At 31.3% G+C, this 16,043-nt stretch overlaps 1 protein-coding gene across 5 annotated transcripts in view; it reads right to left on the minus strand.

Annotated features, from left to right (window-relative positions):
* LOC134685297 (tumor protein p53-inducible protein 11-like) overlaps positions 1 to 16,043 on the minus strand; it is a 144,729-nt gene that overhangs the window by 64,426 nt on the left and 64,260 nt on the right. The window contains exon 1 of one of the 5 annotated variants that reach the window (XM_063544929.1): positions 1,404 to 1,541. The exons of the other annotated variants lie outside the window; for them this stretch is intronic. Coding sequence (XP_063400999.1) covers positions 1,404 to 1,435 — 32 coding nt within the window. The 5' untranslated portion in view covers positions 1,436 to 1,541. Of the gene's footprint in view, positions 1 to 1,403; positions 1,542 to 16,043 lie in introns of those variants that run through there. 5 annotated transcript variants of the gene reach the window in all.

A 16,043-nucleotide genomic window follows, 5' to 3' on the forward strand; every position in this document is an offset into this window, starting at 1 on the left:
AATCTAAAATAATGTCAAGTACTGTGTTCCATTGTTAACAACAAGCCTACTTAAAATAAACCTGATTATATCAAAGCAGGTTTAACATACCATCAAAGGGTGACTTCCTCAACAATGAAACATGTGAGGATTACTATCATAGTAGTGTATAATGTAACAGCAACAATAAAACATGTGAGGATTACTATCATAGTAGTGTATAATGTAACGTTACAGCTATACTTAAAAAAACAAAAAAACTTAAGATGACAAAAAATATATATAAATGCAATTCATTTGATGGGGCAATTTTTGCCACTAATCTTTTGTTCAAAAGTGTAGACCTGACATACAAACTTGAATTATTGCTGGCATGACATACACAGACTTTAGGATGATTAGACTCCCATGTCTCTAGATCAACAAATTTAATCCACAAAACTAAAAAGACTTCCAACTTAAAATTTGTCTAAGAAAGTTTTGAAAACCTGTAGAAGCAAATTTGAGTAACTGTGTGACATGAAAAGTGCTGATGAACTTACAGGGCACAATTTCAATTCAGATAATATTTATTAATAGTATAAAAAAGAAGATGTGGTATGATTGCCCATGAGACAACTATCCACAAAAGACCAAAATGACACAAACATTAACAACTATAGGTCACCGTACGGCCTTCAACAATGAGCAAAGCCCATACCGCATAGTCAGCTATAAAAGGCCACGATAAGACAATGTAAAACAATTCAAACGAGAAAACTAATGGCCTTATTTATGTAAAGTAAAAAAATGAACGAAAAACAAATATGTAGCACATAAACAAACAAACAACCACTGAATTACTGAGGCCCCTGACTTGGGACAGGCACATACATAAATAATGTGGTGGGGTTAAACATGTAAGAAGATCCCAACCCTCCCCCTGTTTTTTCAACAATGAAAAAGAACTCAATGAAAAAGATCTCCACATTTCTTGTACCTTATTTTCAAAGAAACAACATCTGATGTTTAAATAAAAGAAAATTACCTATAAAAATCAAGAAATTATTATGAAATTTTAATATATATGAACATAATGCAACAGTTTGAACATCACAAAAGTATTAATATATTTTTATTTTTAACTCTCTAAGCTAAGTTTTAAGTTCTCTAATGCATAAAAATACCCATAATTCTATATCAAAGGTATCTTACAAGATTTACTCCCAAAGTTTTAATAATAATTTCAATTTATTACATAACCAAACTTCAGGTAAATTGAATTTCAATGAATTACTTTCTAAAATAGTTTCTATCAATTTCAAATGTCTTTGAAGACATTAATTAAATTTGTAAATTTCATCTAGCTTCCTCTTCCTTAAAATTTAATTAAAACATTTAATTTTAACGATCGTTAAGTTTTTAAATAAATCTAATATACTTACTCACGACCTGCGGATTTAGCTAATTCATCCATGTTTGAGGGATAAAACAAAACAGGTCACATGACACAAAAGGAAATTGACAATTTAATTATTTCCTGGTCTGATGCTTGGGCTGTATTAGATTTCGTCTTCTCCGTAAGGAAACCAACAACTTAATACAATAAATCAGATTAGTGTAAAAAAAGAAATAATTGTTTTATATCATTTATCGGTTATTCTAATGATTATGTCCTCCTCGTCTATTGAGAGTGTTAATTGAATGATATTTGTCTCAAAAGATTGACTTTTACACAATCAATCTAGGTGTATGTTCCTTGGTCCTGATTCTGAATAATGTATAAGACGAAATTTTGATGGAGGATTTAATTTCTTTATTTCATGGGAAGAATATATCCATCAAATTAAAATCCCCACGAAAATTTATCTAATATCACTTCCATTTACTGGAAACCACGAAATTAAATTCCCATGAAATATTGTATAGAGACAAACCATGAAATTTTAACCCCAAGAAAATTAATGTTTCTACAGTATCATATGTAAGATTATTGTCATCGTTAATAAGTAATTGTTACCTACATAGGACTATTGCCAAGCTTCTCAAAGAAATAAAAGTTAATAAGATGTCCATCATGGTGTATAGGAGACAAGATGTCTGTAGAAAAGTAGCCGTACAAGATTCATTTCCTCATTAAATGGTCAGTCACTGGTCAGTGTAATGTTTTCTTTGACAGTAAATAAGAGAAATCACTGCATTATTAAGGCTGCAGATAAATGGACATCAAATATACTGGTACAGCATCATTTCTGCTATTTACATGACCCTTTATGTAGTAGGTTCAAAAAGGTCTAAAATACTAAGGCTTAAGCCTGTATAATTTTAATAGATGTCATTTTTGTAATGCCAAAACGAAAGATACAATTGTTATATTTTCATATATTAATACAAGATAAGTTATCTATGTAACCTCACATTAGTTCTCTTTGGCACCTCATATTATCTTTACAAAGTTAAGACACTTAAATATTGCATTTTTTGTGTCCAAATATATCAGTGAATTTACATATTTTACAAGAATTTGTATAGCATAATTTACTCCCTGAACTCGATTCTTGTTCGTTTCTAAGGATCAATGTTAGCCTTTGGACCTTTTTGGTACAGTTTTTTTTAAGCTTTCGGGGCAGAAAATGCATAAAATTGTTGTGTTTCAGCTAATTTTAAAGTATTGTTTTAGAGCCTAAAAAATGTACTGCTATTTTGGAGAGATTTGTTTTACATGCAATAAAAACATTTAAAAATGGATCCAATTAAGAAACAAATTGTGATATTTTATGACATACCGGTAAAATTGATATAACATTGACCACTCACAGTCATACTTATATATCTAAGAACAAAAAGATCTCTCAAACCATAGTATTTTTTTTTTATAATAATTAAATATTTCTAAAACTGTATTTTAAATTTAATAAAATACTTTATGCACATTAAAGTCACATCACACATAACAACTTCATGGTAAATAAAATTTAAAGTCTTTGCTCACTCCAAATGTTGATAGGACATTGTGGAGGCAATAGGGCACCTGCATTTCTGATACCCTAATTCAGAATTGGAAATGGATATATTTCTAGTGAATCAGCCCATAAGTCCCAAAATAATAAGTGAAATTCTGTCATCCTTTTTATTTAGATACTTGGCCAGTCTAAAACTATAGGTAATGTGAAAAGGGAGATAACTCAGAAACATTTTTGTGACTAAATTTTCCTGAAATGTTAACTGCTGCACTGTTTAAGTTGAATCTGATATATAATGCAATGATAGCACCTAACAAAATAATTGATAGATATATGAGCATTAAAATGTTCTGTTTCCTTCTGTAAAGTATGATAATATGGAGCTTTTTTTTCGGTATTATTAGAGAAATTATCCGTTTTTACAAAACATTGTGAAATCATACATTGCTACATGTACAATTATTTCATGCATGTTCAAAACCAGAACAAATTAACCATTAAAGCAATAGATATGTCTTGCAGGACTAACAAGAGAACGTTTTGAGAAAGTTGGATTGATAGTGGATTTAACATCACCTTTCGGATTCTCCACTTGGCAAGGGTGTTACTGTCTGTCAGAAGAAGACCAAAGTGCCCTTTTTTCTATTCCCTAGTCACACATGGGGGACTTCTCTCCAAATAAGGGCAACTATTTATTATTCAAACTTATTTTACTTACACTTGTAAATGATAGAAACATTACAGCCATTTTGATATTGGTCTGAAAATCTTAATGCATTTTAACACAAGATCATATGACTGGCTATACAGCCCTTGCACAGTTGGACAGATTTATCAAGATTTCAAAAATGTGTGCACTGAAAGCAACAATCTTTTGCTTTGAAGCATGAGCTAGAAGTTGTGTCTGAATAATTGCTAATTTAATAACTTCATAACTTTATTAATATTGAGTAACATCTAAAATATTGTTTTAGGCAGATAAGCCAATATAAAAACATATTCAAAGAAAGATAACTCTGATTTTATGTCATCTGAAATTGATGAGAAGCGTAATGGAACGAGACTGATTTGCATGGTAATGAACCTACTAATTTTTTAACAATTTTAAATTAATCATTTCTTGTACCAAACTTTCTGAGAACACCATAAAAAACACAAGGAACATTAAATCAAAAGATAAAATCATAATAAACATTGTATCAGAACATTTATCTGTTATATATAAATTGAGATGCCGGTATAAATTGATGATAAGCAAACCATAGATACAAAAAGCCCCCCCCCCCCCCCCCAAAAAAAAAAAACCAACCCAAAAGAGATAGTATTTATAGACTTATACAAGATTTATGGTAAAATAACCGATCTATGGACTATTACAAATGTCTATACAATATCTGAGTACACTATAATACTTCAAGCTCAAGCTCTAATTCCCCTAAAGTTTAGAAAAAGTTAATGTTATTATATATTAAGGTTTTTCATTATTTACCCCCCCCCCCCCCCCCCCCCCCCCCCATCTTTTTCAAAATGCAAAACTGAACATTTAGATAAAATTTAACTTTCTTGATAAGACACTCCGGTACATGAGTCAAGTTTCATTTGAAAAATCATAGTGTTTTTAGCCACAAATGCTGGATTAAAAAATCCTTAAAAATAATAATTAAATTTGTTCCCCCCTTTTTTATAATGAATTCCTTTATAGATAAGAAAATATATATTTATATATGTTTGCTCAACTTTAATAGTGAAGATTTAAGTAATCCATTAAGTCAGGGCAATTTTAACCTCAAACAGGCTATTATTTGAACTTGGAATTATTTTTTATTATGGAATTTGCATAATTTCTTGTTTTTAATTTTTAAAAATAAATTCCATGTTTATTTGGTATTATGATCATGTGAGCGGTTTTAAATAACACTTTCCATACAATGTATTTTGGTTAGATAGTGTTGTGCGCAGCACAGTTCATTCTATTGAAAATATACTATTTTCTTGGGTGTAGAAAGATTTGTGCGCAGCACAGAACATTTCAGCACAGAATAAGCATGGAATTTATAAAAAAAATTACAATAACAAGAAATCAAGCCAATTCTATAATTAAAAATAATTCCAAGTTCAAATAATAGCCTGTTCTAACCTTTTTAAGGGACCCTCTGAAGTTTTATCAGGCCATTATTCCTCTTAGGTTATTTTTTTTTTTACTAAATCATTACAGATGATCTATGTAATCACACTGCAATCATTCTTGTTAAATTAACCTTCAAAACGATCAATCTCAATCTAGATTTCCCTGGATTGATTTCTCGAAATTAATTGAGGTAAACAGCTCTCACTACAAATTCAGTTTAAATAAATGAAGTGACAAACATTTAAATTCTAGCAATTCAAAACAACCAATCAAAATGTATTCTAAATCACTTCATGGTATTGAGACGGCTAATATGATAAATCTCCAGACAAAGTCTTTAGAAAGGCAATGAATTTTGTATCATTTTCAATGTAATTTGTCCATTTCTTATACCAAATCATTTCATTCATATAGATGAGAACTTTGTAACCATTCGATATTATCTTCTCTCCTTAAGCTAAATGTTATAATAAAGACAAATAGAGAAAGCATTAAAGCTATAAGTGTAAATCACTTTTTTTCATGCGTCAGCAGTGAAACACGATTAACGATTCGTACATTTCCCTGAAAACAGGAAATGATGGCTATTTGATTGGCTAGTTGGACTGGACAGTAGAGAATATTATTATCCAATATGGTCATGACAGAATTAATAGTGGTTTTATCTAACAGCTGAATGGGATTTATAGTAATGACCAATTTCAGCTGATCTTCTGGAACATCGAAAAGATTTCAGGTGCACTCAGGTTAACAAGTTAGGTTGTAATATCCAATTGAAAGCATCTTGAAGCTCTTTATTTCATGGAGGAAAATCTTTGTTAAATGTGGATTCTAGTATCATGTTTGACCTCTTTGCATGAACACAAGATTAGATTTCAATGGAAAACTTGTGTTTTTTTTTAAATTAGAAAGATCATATCATAGGGAACATGTGTACTAAGTTTCAAGTCGATTGAGCTCCAACTTGATCAAAAACTTTACTTTGAAGCAGGTCAGATAGATAAATGAACCGACAAACAGATGGAAAAATATTATGCCCCTAAGTGGAGTTTAAGAATTGCAAAATTTAAGACAGCTTCAATCCTCAGTTTGGTATGGGTGAATTGTCTTCTTGTGCTAACTTCAATCTGTCATGAAAAAGTTAAATACATATCAGTTTTACTACCTAAGGCACATTAACCATAGGAAAAGACTACATAAATACAAGTGTAAATAAATGAAAAATATATTAAGGCCTTTTATACCTCACAATTTGCTATATGGGTTTTACTCATTGTTATTATGTATATATATGCAACCCGACTTTAAATAAAGATTACTTTACTTTACTTTTACTTTACTTTGAAGGACATACAATGACCTATAGTTGTTAACCGTATCTCTCTTTAGGAGAGTTGTCTCACCATTTTTTTGCAAATCATTCCATCTTCTTATTTTTCTATACATCACTAAGACTGGTACCAATCAACACAATACAATAAAAAAGACATTGTTATATTGATTTAGGCACCTGACAAATATCATAAACTAACATTTCCAATCACAATAGTAATGAAGGTGTTAACTTTAAGCTATAAAAATCTTTGATGACACTGTAACTTCTCCATAAAATATTCAATTACTATACTTTTGATGTTTTTGATGTCAATGTTGGAATTTGCTGATTTCACAATTTTATTTCATTAGTCAGGTATTAATTGTTTTAGAAATGGAAAAAAGGTAATAAATTGGAAATAAAAGTGAATTTTCCATGAAATCTAAATTAAGGTTTACATTTGAATTATTTAGTTAAACAAACTACGTACAGAAGTTCTTAGCAGAAGGGAATTCCTTGTTTTCAAGGGGAAAATTGACTTTGAGTTACTGAATTGAGTTGGAATACTGAAAAGCATTTCAGAATGACTTCAAACAAAATGGGAAATACCTGGCAATATAGTCAAATGTTAAAAGCAACACAAGAGGAATACTGAGAGCAATAAAAGGTCAGAGGTTATTATTTAAAGAAACAGTATAACATGGACTATTAGTTGTCATTGTGAAACATTAGTAAACATAATTGGTTAAAGTCCCATAACTCCCATAAATAATGTAGGTACACAATAATGGTCCAATGGTTACTGACTATTTTTGTATTGCGGATGTACAAATACAATAACAATATCCCTCATCGCATCTCAGTGCAACTGAGAACAAAAACGACTATGTATAAATATAGGGTGTATTGTTAATGAGACGGTAATCCCTTTTAAAAAAAAAACAAACGCACATATCTTAGGGTATACAATTGGTCAAGAACTGACCAGCTTCAATAGGTTAGTAAATCAAAATGGCAAGTTAAAATTTGCCTGGATTGAAGACAAGTTGAGAATAATTTTAAATGACTATACCAGTACCTCTACAAACTTGATTTTAGGAGAAGCTGAGTTGCAACTTATCAATCATTCTCATACATATAATATTGCTTTTAAGACTTCTGTAAAGTTGTAAAAGAAAATCATAAAATATCACTTTACAAAATGTATTTTTTTTTTTTTTTTTTTGCCTGCAGGAGATTCACCCTATATCCTTTCTTTACCAATCTAAAACATCCCACACTAATGGATGTTCAGAGCCTGTCATTGTCCGGCCAGACTTTTAGAACATAATGCCCAATGCACTTAAAGAGTCTGTAAGATTGCCTTCAATAAATAAATCATAGTTTGGTCGAATGTTTTGCTATTACTATAAAACGTAAAACACAAAAGAAAAGATTTTTAGACTTATTTTTCACAATCAGAACATTTTTATTGGATTTCTAGAGAATTGCCTTTTTATAACATTAGGAGATGCTATATGACAGGGTCAAAATCAGATGTATGAAGATTTCATTATACTTAATATTTCTGTCTGTTGAAATAATATAACTTGAGGATTCTCATGACCTGATAGATATTGGTTCATAAAGACTGAGAATGGATATCCCTTGATTTCAACTTTAGTTATTTAATTTCAATATAATAATAAATGAGCGGTGGCTAGTTTATGTTTGTTTGCATTTTGCAAAACCACAAAATCAAAAATCCACGAAACTATGATATTTTCACGAAAATTTAAACCAATGGAAATAAATGATCTACAGTATGACTGTTAATTTTTGCCATGTATATTGTACAAACATTTGAAAGTCTTCAATGACCTAAATAATAGCTAATGGAAATGTTGTAAATTCATCTTATCATACTGGATAAGTCAATTAAATTAATGCAGAATCTCATATCACTATTTTGTCTCACACTCCATGTTGTGTGATACAAGAAATATCTCTTCATGCAAGAAAAAGATAACAGGCCAAAACCATGAGAGAATTTTGGTTAATAGCTCGACTGGTTTTACACTAGTCATTTTGGGGCCTTTTATAGCTTGCAGTTTTGGGGTGTAAACCTGAAGGCTCCGTGTTAAAGGCCATACTTTGACCTACAATGGCTTACTTTTACAAATTGTTACTTGTATGGAGAGATGTCTAACTTGCACTCATAACACATCTTTTTATATCTATGTACCCAACGTTCTACAGTAATTAGATTGATTGAAAACGATAATGACATAAAAAAAGTTTCATCAGGTCCCCTGCTTTTTATAACTTCCATTTGAAATTTTAGAAAGTTTACAAGTATATTATGTACTGCTAATAGGTTTAAGTTTTGGTTACATACATTGCACTCAACTTTGGTTGCACTGTACCTTTGCCATGTAAACTAATAAAAGTATAGTTTACTACAAGGAATTTAAAAAAAATCTTTTAATACAGAAAAGAGTCCTCAGTGGGACAATATTTAAGATTTATTGTAATGAGTTCATCATAAATGGGGTATAAAACTCATCACCAATCAAAAAAAATTATGTTTGAATAATACCAGGATTTATTTTCCAGTATTGAGTACTCATGCACTTAAGGGGGTCTATATTTTTTGCCATTGATAAATCAAGTTATTTACTAATGCACTTGAGCTTTCAATAAATATAATATTAAAAATGCACTATATTTCTTCTTTTGTCATAATATTTTAACTGAGACATAATCTATTGATATCTTTCCTCTATTACTTTATGAAGATATCTTCCATACTTTTAATGTAAGTATAGATTTACGGAGGCCTTAAATCTGCTGAGAGGTTTCCCCTATTACTTATGATGCTTTCTGGCATACTTTTTAATGTTAGTATAGATTTACAGAGGCCTTAAATCTACTAAGATGTTTCCCCTATGACAAAAGCTTTTATCCTTATATATTTGTACACACAGCGATGATCTGAAGAGTTGACAGATGATACAGGAAATAGATGGAAGTGTCGCTATATACTGGCGGAAGTCTGGGTAAATTTTACTTTCATTAAAAAAAAAGAACCTATACATGTATATCAAATAACCCCAAGGTCATTTTATTAATTCTCTATAGATGCTTTTGGTTGGAAATCAATTTAAAAATCGTCAACGTCAAAATGATCAATTAGTATGCTGCATTGGATTAAAAAATATATCAATTTTTAAAATCGTCAACGTCAAAATGATCAATTAGTACGCTGCATTGGATTGAAAAATATATCATTTTTGATAACACTGGAAATTAATATTCCCAAGACATCACTTGGTATTGTTATAATTTATAAAATGCATTTTAATTTGATTTTACTAATTAAATAAATCCAATAAGTTAAAGCATCAAGTAAATTATAAATAAAAGGTTGAGGGAAACTAATTTTTGAATACCGAAATAATTACAGTGCAATCACCAGATTTTTTTTATATCATACCTCACTATTTTTGAACTAAGAGTAAAATCATGAAAAATGCTTGAGGTTGATCATATGATGAAATCATAATCTTTCAGTTATTTTAATTGAAGTCTGGAGCTGGCATGTCAGTTAACTGCTAGTAGTCAGTTTATTTTCTTTGCTTACATCTTCTGACATCAGCCTCAGACTTCTCTTGAACTGAATTTTAATGTGCGTATTGTTATGCGTTAACTTTTCTACATTGGCTAGAGATCTCATAAACATGTTAAACCCCGCCGCATTTTTGCGCCTGTCCCAAGTCAGGAGCCTCTGGCCTTTGTTAGTCTTGTATTATTATATTTTTAGTTTCTTGTGTACAATTTGGAAATTAGTATGGGGTTCAATATCACTGAACTAGTATATATTTGTTTAGGGGCCCGCTTAAGGACGCCTCCAGGTGTGGGAATTTCTCGCTACATTGAAGACCTGTTGGTGACCTTCTGCTGTTGTTTTTTTCTATGGTCGGGTTGTTGTCTCTTTGACAAATTCCTCATTTCCATTCTCAATTTTATTCAAAATCAATACTTACGGAATATTTATGAGGATCAAAATGAATACTATTTTCAGTCTCAAGGCAATTGTAGAGGTTTTAATAATTAAAATTCATGATGAAAGAAAAATTTAATTATCTTTGATGAAAATTCAAATATTTTACAACGTAGTTACAAAAATTTCCTGGTATATACATTTATACAGTACCTTAAAGGCTTCAACCAAGTAACCTTGTAACACTTATTCTATGGACTAAGACTATTTGTGGATATTCATTGTACAGTGTAGGGTTTTTTGTGTTTCAAATCATCACCTAACATTTCAAACCAAATGTTTTACATTTTGAATTTCAAAAAGAGTATTCCATAGAACATTAACTGTTCTTAAAGTATTAAACTATAAGTAAAAGCAACATATCCACTTTTAAATATAACCCAAGACATTATTTGCTACAGAATTATGCAGCAAAACCACAGACAGCTGAACTTCTAAACACTGGAAATATAAAATAGAGAATTTCTACAGACCAATGAGCAATTCCAACAGTAACACGAATCTGACTAGACTAATTGCAATGTTTATCCACTGTGAAAAACATGAAAAAAAATATCCTTCAAAACACAAGATTTACAAAAATTATATGCTTCTCTCTAACTAGTTAGTTAAGTAGCTGTCAAACACAAGTTTTGATAACTAAATTAGTAATAAAACCAGTGTTTTGTGTCCAATTATCTCTTTATCAAGGGTGAATAACTCTACTTTCAAATCTCTCTCTAATGTTTAATTTCCACTTCAACCAAGATCAGTTTCTCCAATCAATACTGTATGAAATCTTACAAGTTATAAGTGTTTTCTGACAGAAGAAAATCTTGGTATTAAAGTGATGTAGTAATAAGTGACGATTAAATGCGATGAATATTTTGAAAAACCAGTTTTTGAGTGGGAGGAAAACAAACAAAAAATAATGCCATCTACTCTATTCAGTTTTGAATTGACAATCATTTTACAAAACTAATCTAGAAGATGTTATAGAGCTCTTAACATTACAATAACAAACAGTTATAAAATAATAGAAGTAGGGCATGGATCATGGTCAGTAAAAGCAAGAACCATTTAAAAGCTTAAGTTTCAACAAGAAGCCTGTAGTCTTAAGTGTAGTTGTTATCTTTCTGTCCTAACTTAGAGTTGTCTTTCTTGACATATTTATTTGAAAGTCCATCATAGATAACAGCTTGCCACTATTAGTCTACAGGTAATATTATAAGTGATATATAATTTTAATAATCTTTAATGAATAATGTCTCACTGGTTATTATCAATATCTCCTTTCTTTGATAAGGCAATGCAAACAATCCCTAAAATGACAAAAACCTTAAATGGCAAAATATACAATCCTCAGAATGGCAAATCCCTAAAATGGCCAAAGATGTAATCCCTTGAATAGCAATAGATACAATTCCTTAAATGGCAATAAAAACAGCCCTTAAAATAGCAATTGATATAATGATGACACTAAAATAGAAATAGACACAATCTCTAAAATTACAATAGATACTTCCCCGATATAAATTGGCAATACAGTACCTCAAATAATAGATACAATTCTTAAAGGGCAATAAATACAACCTCTAAAATAGCAATGGATACAATCCCAAAACTCAGGTAATGAAAACAATCTCTGAAATGGCAATAGGTACAATCATTAAAATAGTAATGGATTCACTCACTAAAATGGCAAAAGGTACACCCTAAAGTAGCAATGGATACAATCTCTAAGATAGCAATGGATACAATCCCTAAAATAGCAAAAGATTCAATCCCAAAAATAGCAATGGATACAATTCCTAAAATAGCAATAGATTCAATCTCAAAAATGGCAAAAGATACAATCCCTAAAATGGCAATGGATACAATCCCTAGAATAGCAATAGACACAATCCCTAAAATGGCAATAGATTCAATCCCTAGAATAGCAATAGACACAATCCCTAAAATGGCAAAAGATTCAATCCCCAAAATAGCAATGGATACAATCCCTAAAATAGCAATAGATTCAATCCCTAAAATGGCACAAGATACAATCCCTAAATTAGCAATGGATACAATCCCTAAAATAGCAAAAGATTCAATCCCTAAAATGGCACAAGAAACAATCCCTAAAATAGCAAGAGATTCAATTCCTAAAATGGCACAAGATTCAATCCCTAAAATAGCAATGGATACAATCCCTAAATGGCAAAATATACGATCCCTGAAATAACAATGCATAAACTCTCTCAAATGGCAATGGATACCATCCCTAGAAAAGCAATGAATACAAATGTGCTTCCACACAAATATATTGTCTACCAATCAGGTTGGTAACTCCAATTCAAAATGTTATACATTTATAGATTAGATTCCACCATTAATTTAATATGTTGTTACTAAGGATAGGAATGTTATAAAATATTAAATCAGAGTATGAAAAAAAATTGTTTCCAAAAATTTTGTTATTTAAGATTTCAATATAAAGCATACCCTCTTTGTACTTTTTGACATTATTGGTGCTTAGTGGTACTTATGCTATGGTATTTCAAGCAAGCTTAATACATATGACTCAATTCAAAAGAAATGTTTCCACTTAATGGCTGCAATGAGTTAAGAGTTTAAAATAAAACAATATTTCAAGATTTACTTTGTAAATGCTATTCTAATCTATTCAGGAAACAGACGAGACATGCTTTAATCTAACCAACTTATTGACAATACATGTTTTTACCATTTATTCAATCAAGAAACCAATTCCATTCGCAACACAAACACAATAACCTTTATTTGAAATAATCATATCTCAATCTAAATTGTAATCGCAATCTTACAGCATATATGAGCTATGTAGTAGTTAATGTCAATATTACAAAACATAAAAGAAAATAGGCAAGAGTGAGTGTTGCAGAATCTCATAGCAATTATTGATGGACTTATATACATCTAAACTCAGAACTTTTATACTTTAACATCCAAAGTTGGCATTGGTGATTGTAATGTACTTATTATGTAGCATCAAAACAATTAAGTACATTTTTTTGTACAACACATGTATATAATAACAGTTATAAACTTTTAACTGGAACATGTTTATACATAAGCCTCAAATCTATATCCAGAATCAAATTTGTGTCATTAAGAAGTCACTAATCTATTTGGCTTCATTTCTCAAATCTGTATCCCATTTAAGTGCTTTTGGGACCTTTTGACCTCTTACCTAGTGAACTCAAAATAATTTTAAAAGCCTATTTCTCTTTCAAAAGAGAAGCAATCAACTAAAGATTTTAATTGATAAGAATAAAATCATGGTTCAAAATATATTATACTCTCAATTAATACTCACTGCTACTGAAAAATTAATCTTAAAACTTTCTAGCATCAAAATGGAAAAAAGGGTATGCAAGGTCTTCTTGTCCAGTAGGAGATTCTCAAAGACTTTTACAGTCCCCCAGGGAATGGTAATGCCACTGTATTAGACTACAAGAATTAACAATCCACCAGGAATTCTCAAGGACTCTCAAGAATTAGAATGACAATAAAAAAACTCTCAAAGACTAACAGTCCCACGGGAATGGTAATGACACAGTTTTGGATTCTCAATGACCAACAGTCCACCAGGAATGGTAATGACCAGGTAGTAAACTACCAAGGACAGACAGTCCACCAGGAATGGCAATGACCAGTTAGTAATAGACTCTAAAGGCCAAACAGTCCACCAGGAATGGTAATGACCAGGTAGTAGACTCTCAAGGACAAACAGTCCACTAGGAATGGTAATGACTCAGTAGTAGACTCTCAAGAACTAACAGTCTACCAGGAATGATAATGACAAGGTAGTAGACTCTCAAGGACTAACAGTCTACTAGGAATGGTAATGACCAGGTGTTGGACTCTCAAGGACAAACAGTCCACCAGGAATGGTAATGACACAGAAGTAGAGTCTCAGGGACTAACTGTCCATCAGAAATGGCAATGACCCGAAAAAGACTCCCAAGGACTAAAAGTCCCACAGGAACGGTAATGACACAGTAGTGGACTCTCAAGGACTAGCTGCTTCCATCAGAAATGGCAATGACTTGAAAAAAGACTCCCAAGGACTAAAACTTCCACAGGAATGGTAATGACACAGTAGTGGACTCGGAAGGACTTAGTCCACCAGGAATCGGAATGACCTGAAAAAAGACTTAAGGACTAACAGTCCAACAGGAATAGTAATGACACAGTTAAGTTGACTATTTTAAGGACTTACATTCCACCAGGAATTAGAATGACAATAGTAGTAGTAGACTCTCAATGACTAACAGTCAACCAGGAATGGTAATTACCAGGTGGTGGATTCTCAAGGACAAACAGTCCACTAGGAATGGTAATGACTCAGTAGTAGACTCTCAAGGACTAACAGTCCACCAGGAATGGTAATGACTTAGTAGAAGACTCTTAAGGACTAACAGTCTACCAGGAATGGTAACGACTTAGTAGTAGACTCTCAAGGACTTACAGTCCACCAGAAATGGTAATGACTCAGTAGTAGACTCTCAAGGACTTACAGTCCACCAGGAATGGTAACGACTTAGTAGTAGACTCTCAAGGACTAACAGTCCACAAGGCATTTGAATAACCAGGTAGTAGACTCAAAGTTTTATAGTCCCTCAGGAATGGCAATGACCCAGTTATAGACTCTCAAGGACTTAGTCTACCAGGAATGGCAATGACCCGAAAAAAGACTCTCAAGGACTTACTGTCCCCCATGAATGGTAATGACACAGTAGTAGACTCTTAAATATTTGTAGTACATCAGGAATAAAGTATCAGAGTACTGAAATGTGGATATGTTCAAAGATTTCAATGCATTAGACTTTTTGCACTGGTTACTGAATTTAAATTTTACTTGATCGAGAATTAAGAGAAAATTACAACGGAACAATAGTTCTACATTTATGATACATAGTTTCACAACAAGAATGGAAAATGTTTCAAAACAAGAATGGAAAATATTATGTACCCAATCTCAAGGGATTTATGAAAAAAATGTTTAATCTATTTTGCCATGAAATGTTTGTGTTTGGGTTCATGTCATCAACAAAGATATTAATCTCTAGCTAATTGACAGAGTGGTGAATTCTGTGAACAAACAAAGACATCCTCTGAATATCATCATCAATCTCTTAGAAATCTAAAGACCACTCAAATACAGTATACAACTTCAATTACAGTACTGATAAGGAACCTGCATCATTGATGAGAAAATACAAATAAACATGAAAAAAAATGACAACAAAAAGATCAATGTTAGAGAGTTCCAAGGATATTTTATTTGAGATATATACATAACCTTGATTTGCTCACGACATAATACTAAGATTGAACTGTCAACAGGGGTTATAGGATCATAAACATAAGGGGAACTGTCAACAGGGGTTATAGGATCATAAACATAAGGGGAACTGTCAACAGGGGTTATAGGATCATAAACATAAGGGAAACTGTCAACAGGGGTTATAGGATCATAAACATAAGGGGAACTGTCAACAGGGGTTATAGGATCATAAACATAATATACTAGCTATAAAATATATCAAGAATACTAGAGTTTAGAACTGATTCTAAACGCTATGAAAAATTATTAACTTTAGTCAAAAATTAAGCAAGATGAGGGTTAAG

The sequence above is a fragment of the Mytilus trossulus genome, chromosome 9, assembly GCF_036588685.1.
Source record: "Mytilus trossulus isolate FHL-02 chromosome 9, PNRI_Mtr1.1.1.hap1, whole genome shotgun sequence".
Lineage (NCBI taxonomy): Eukaryota > Metazoa > Mollusca > Bivalvia > Mytilida > Mytilidae > Mytilus > Mytilus trossulus.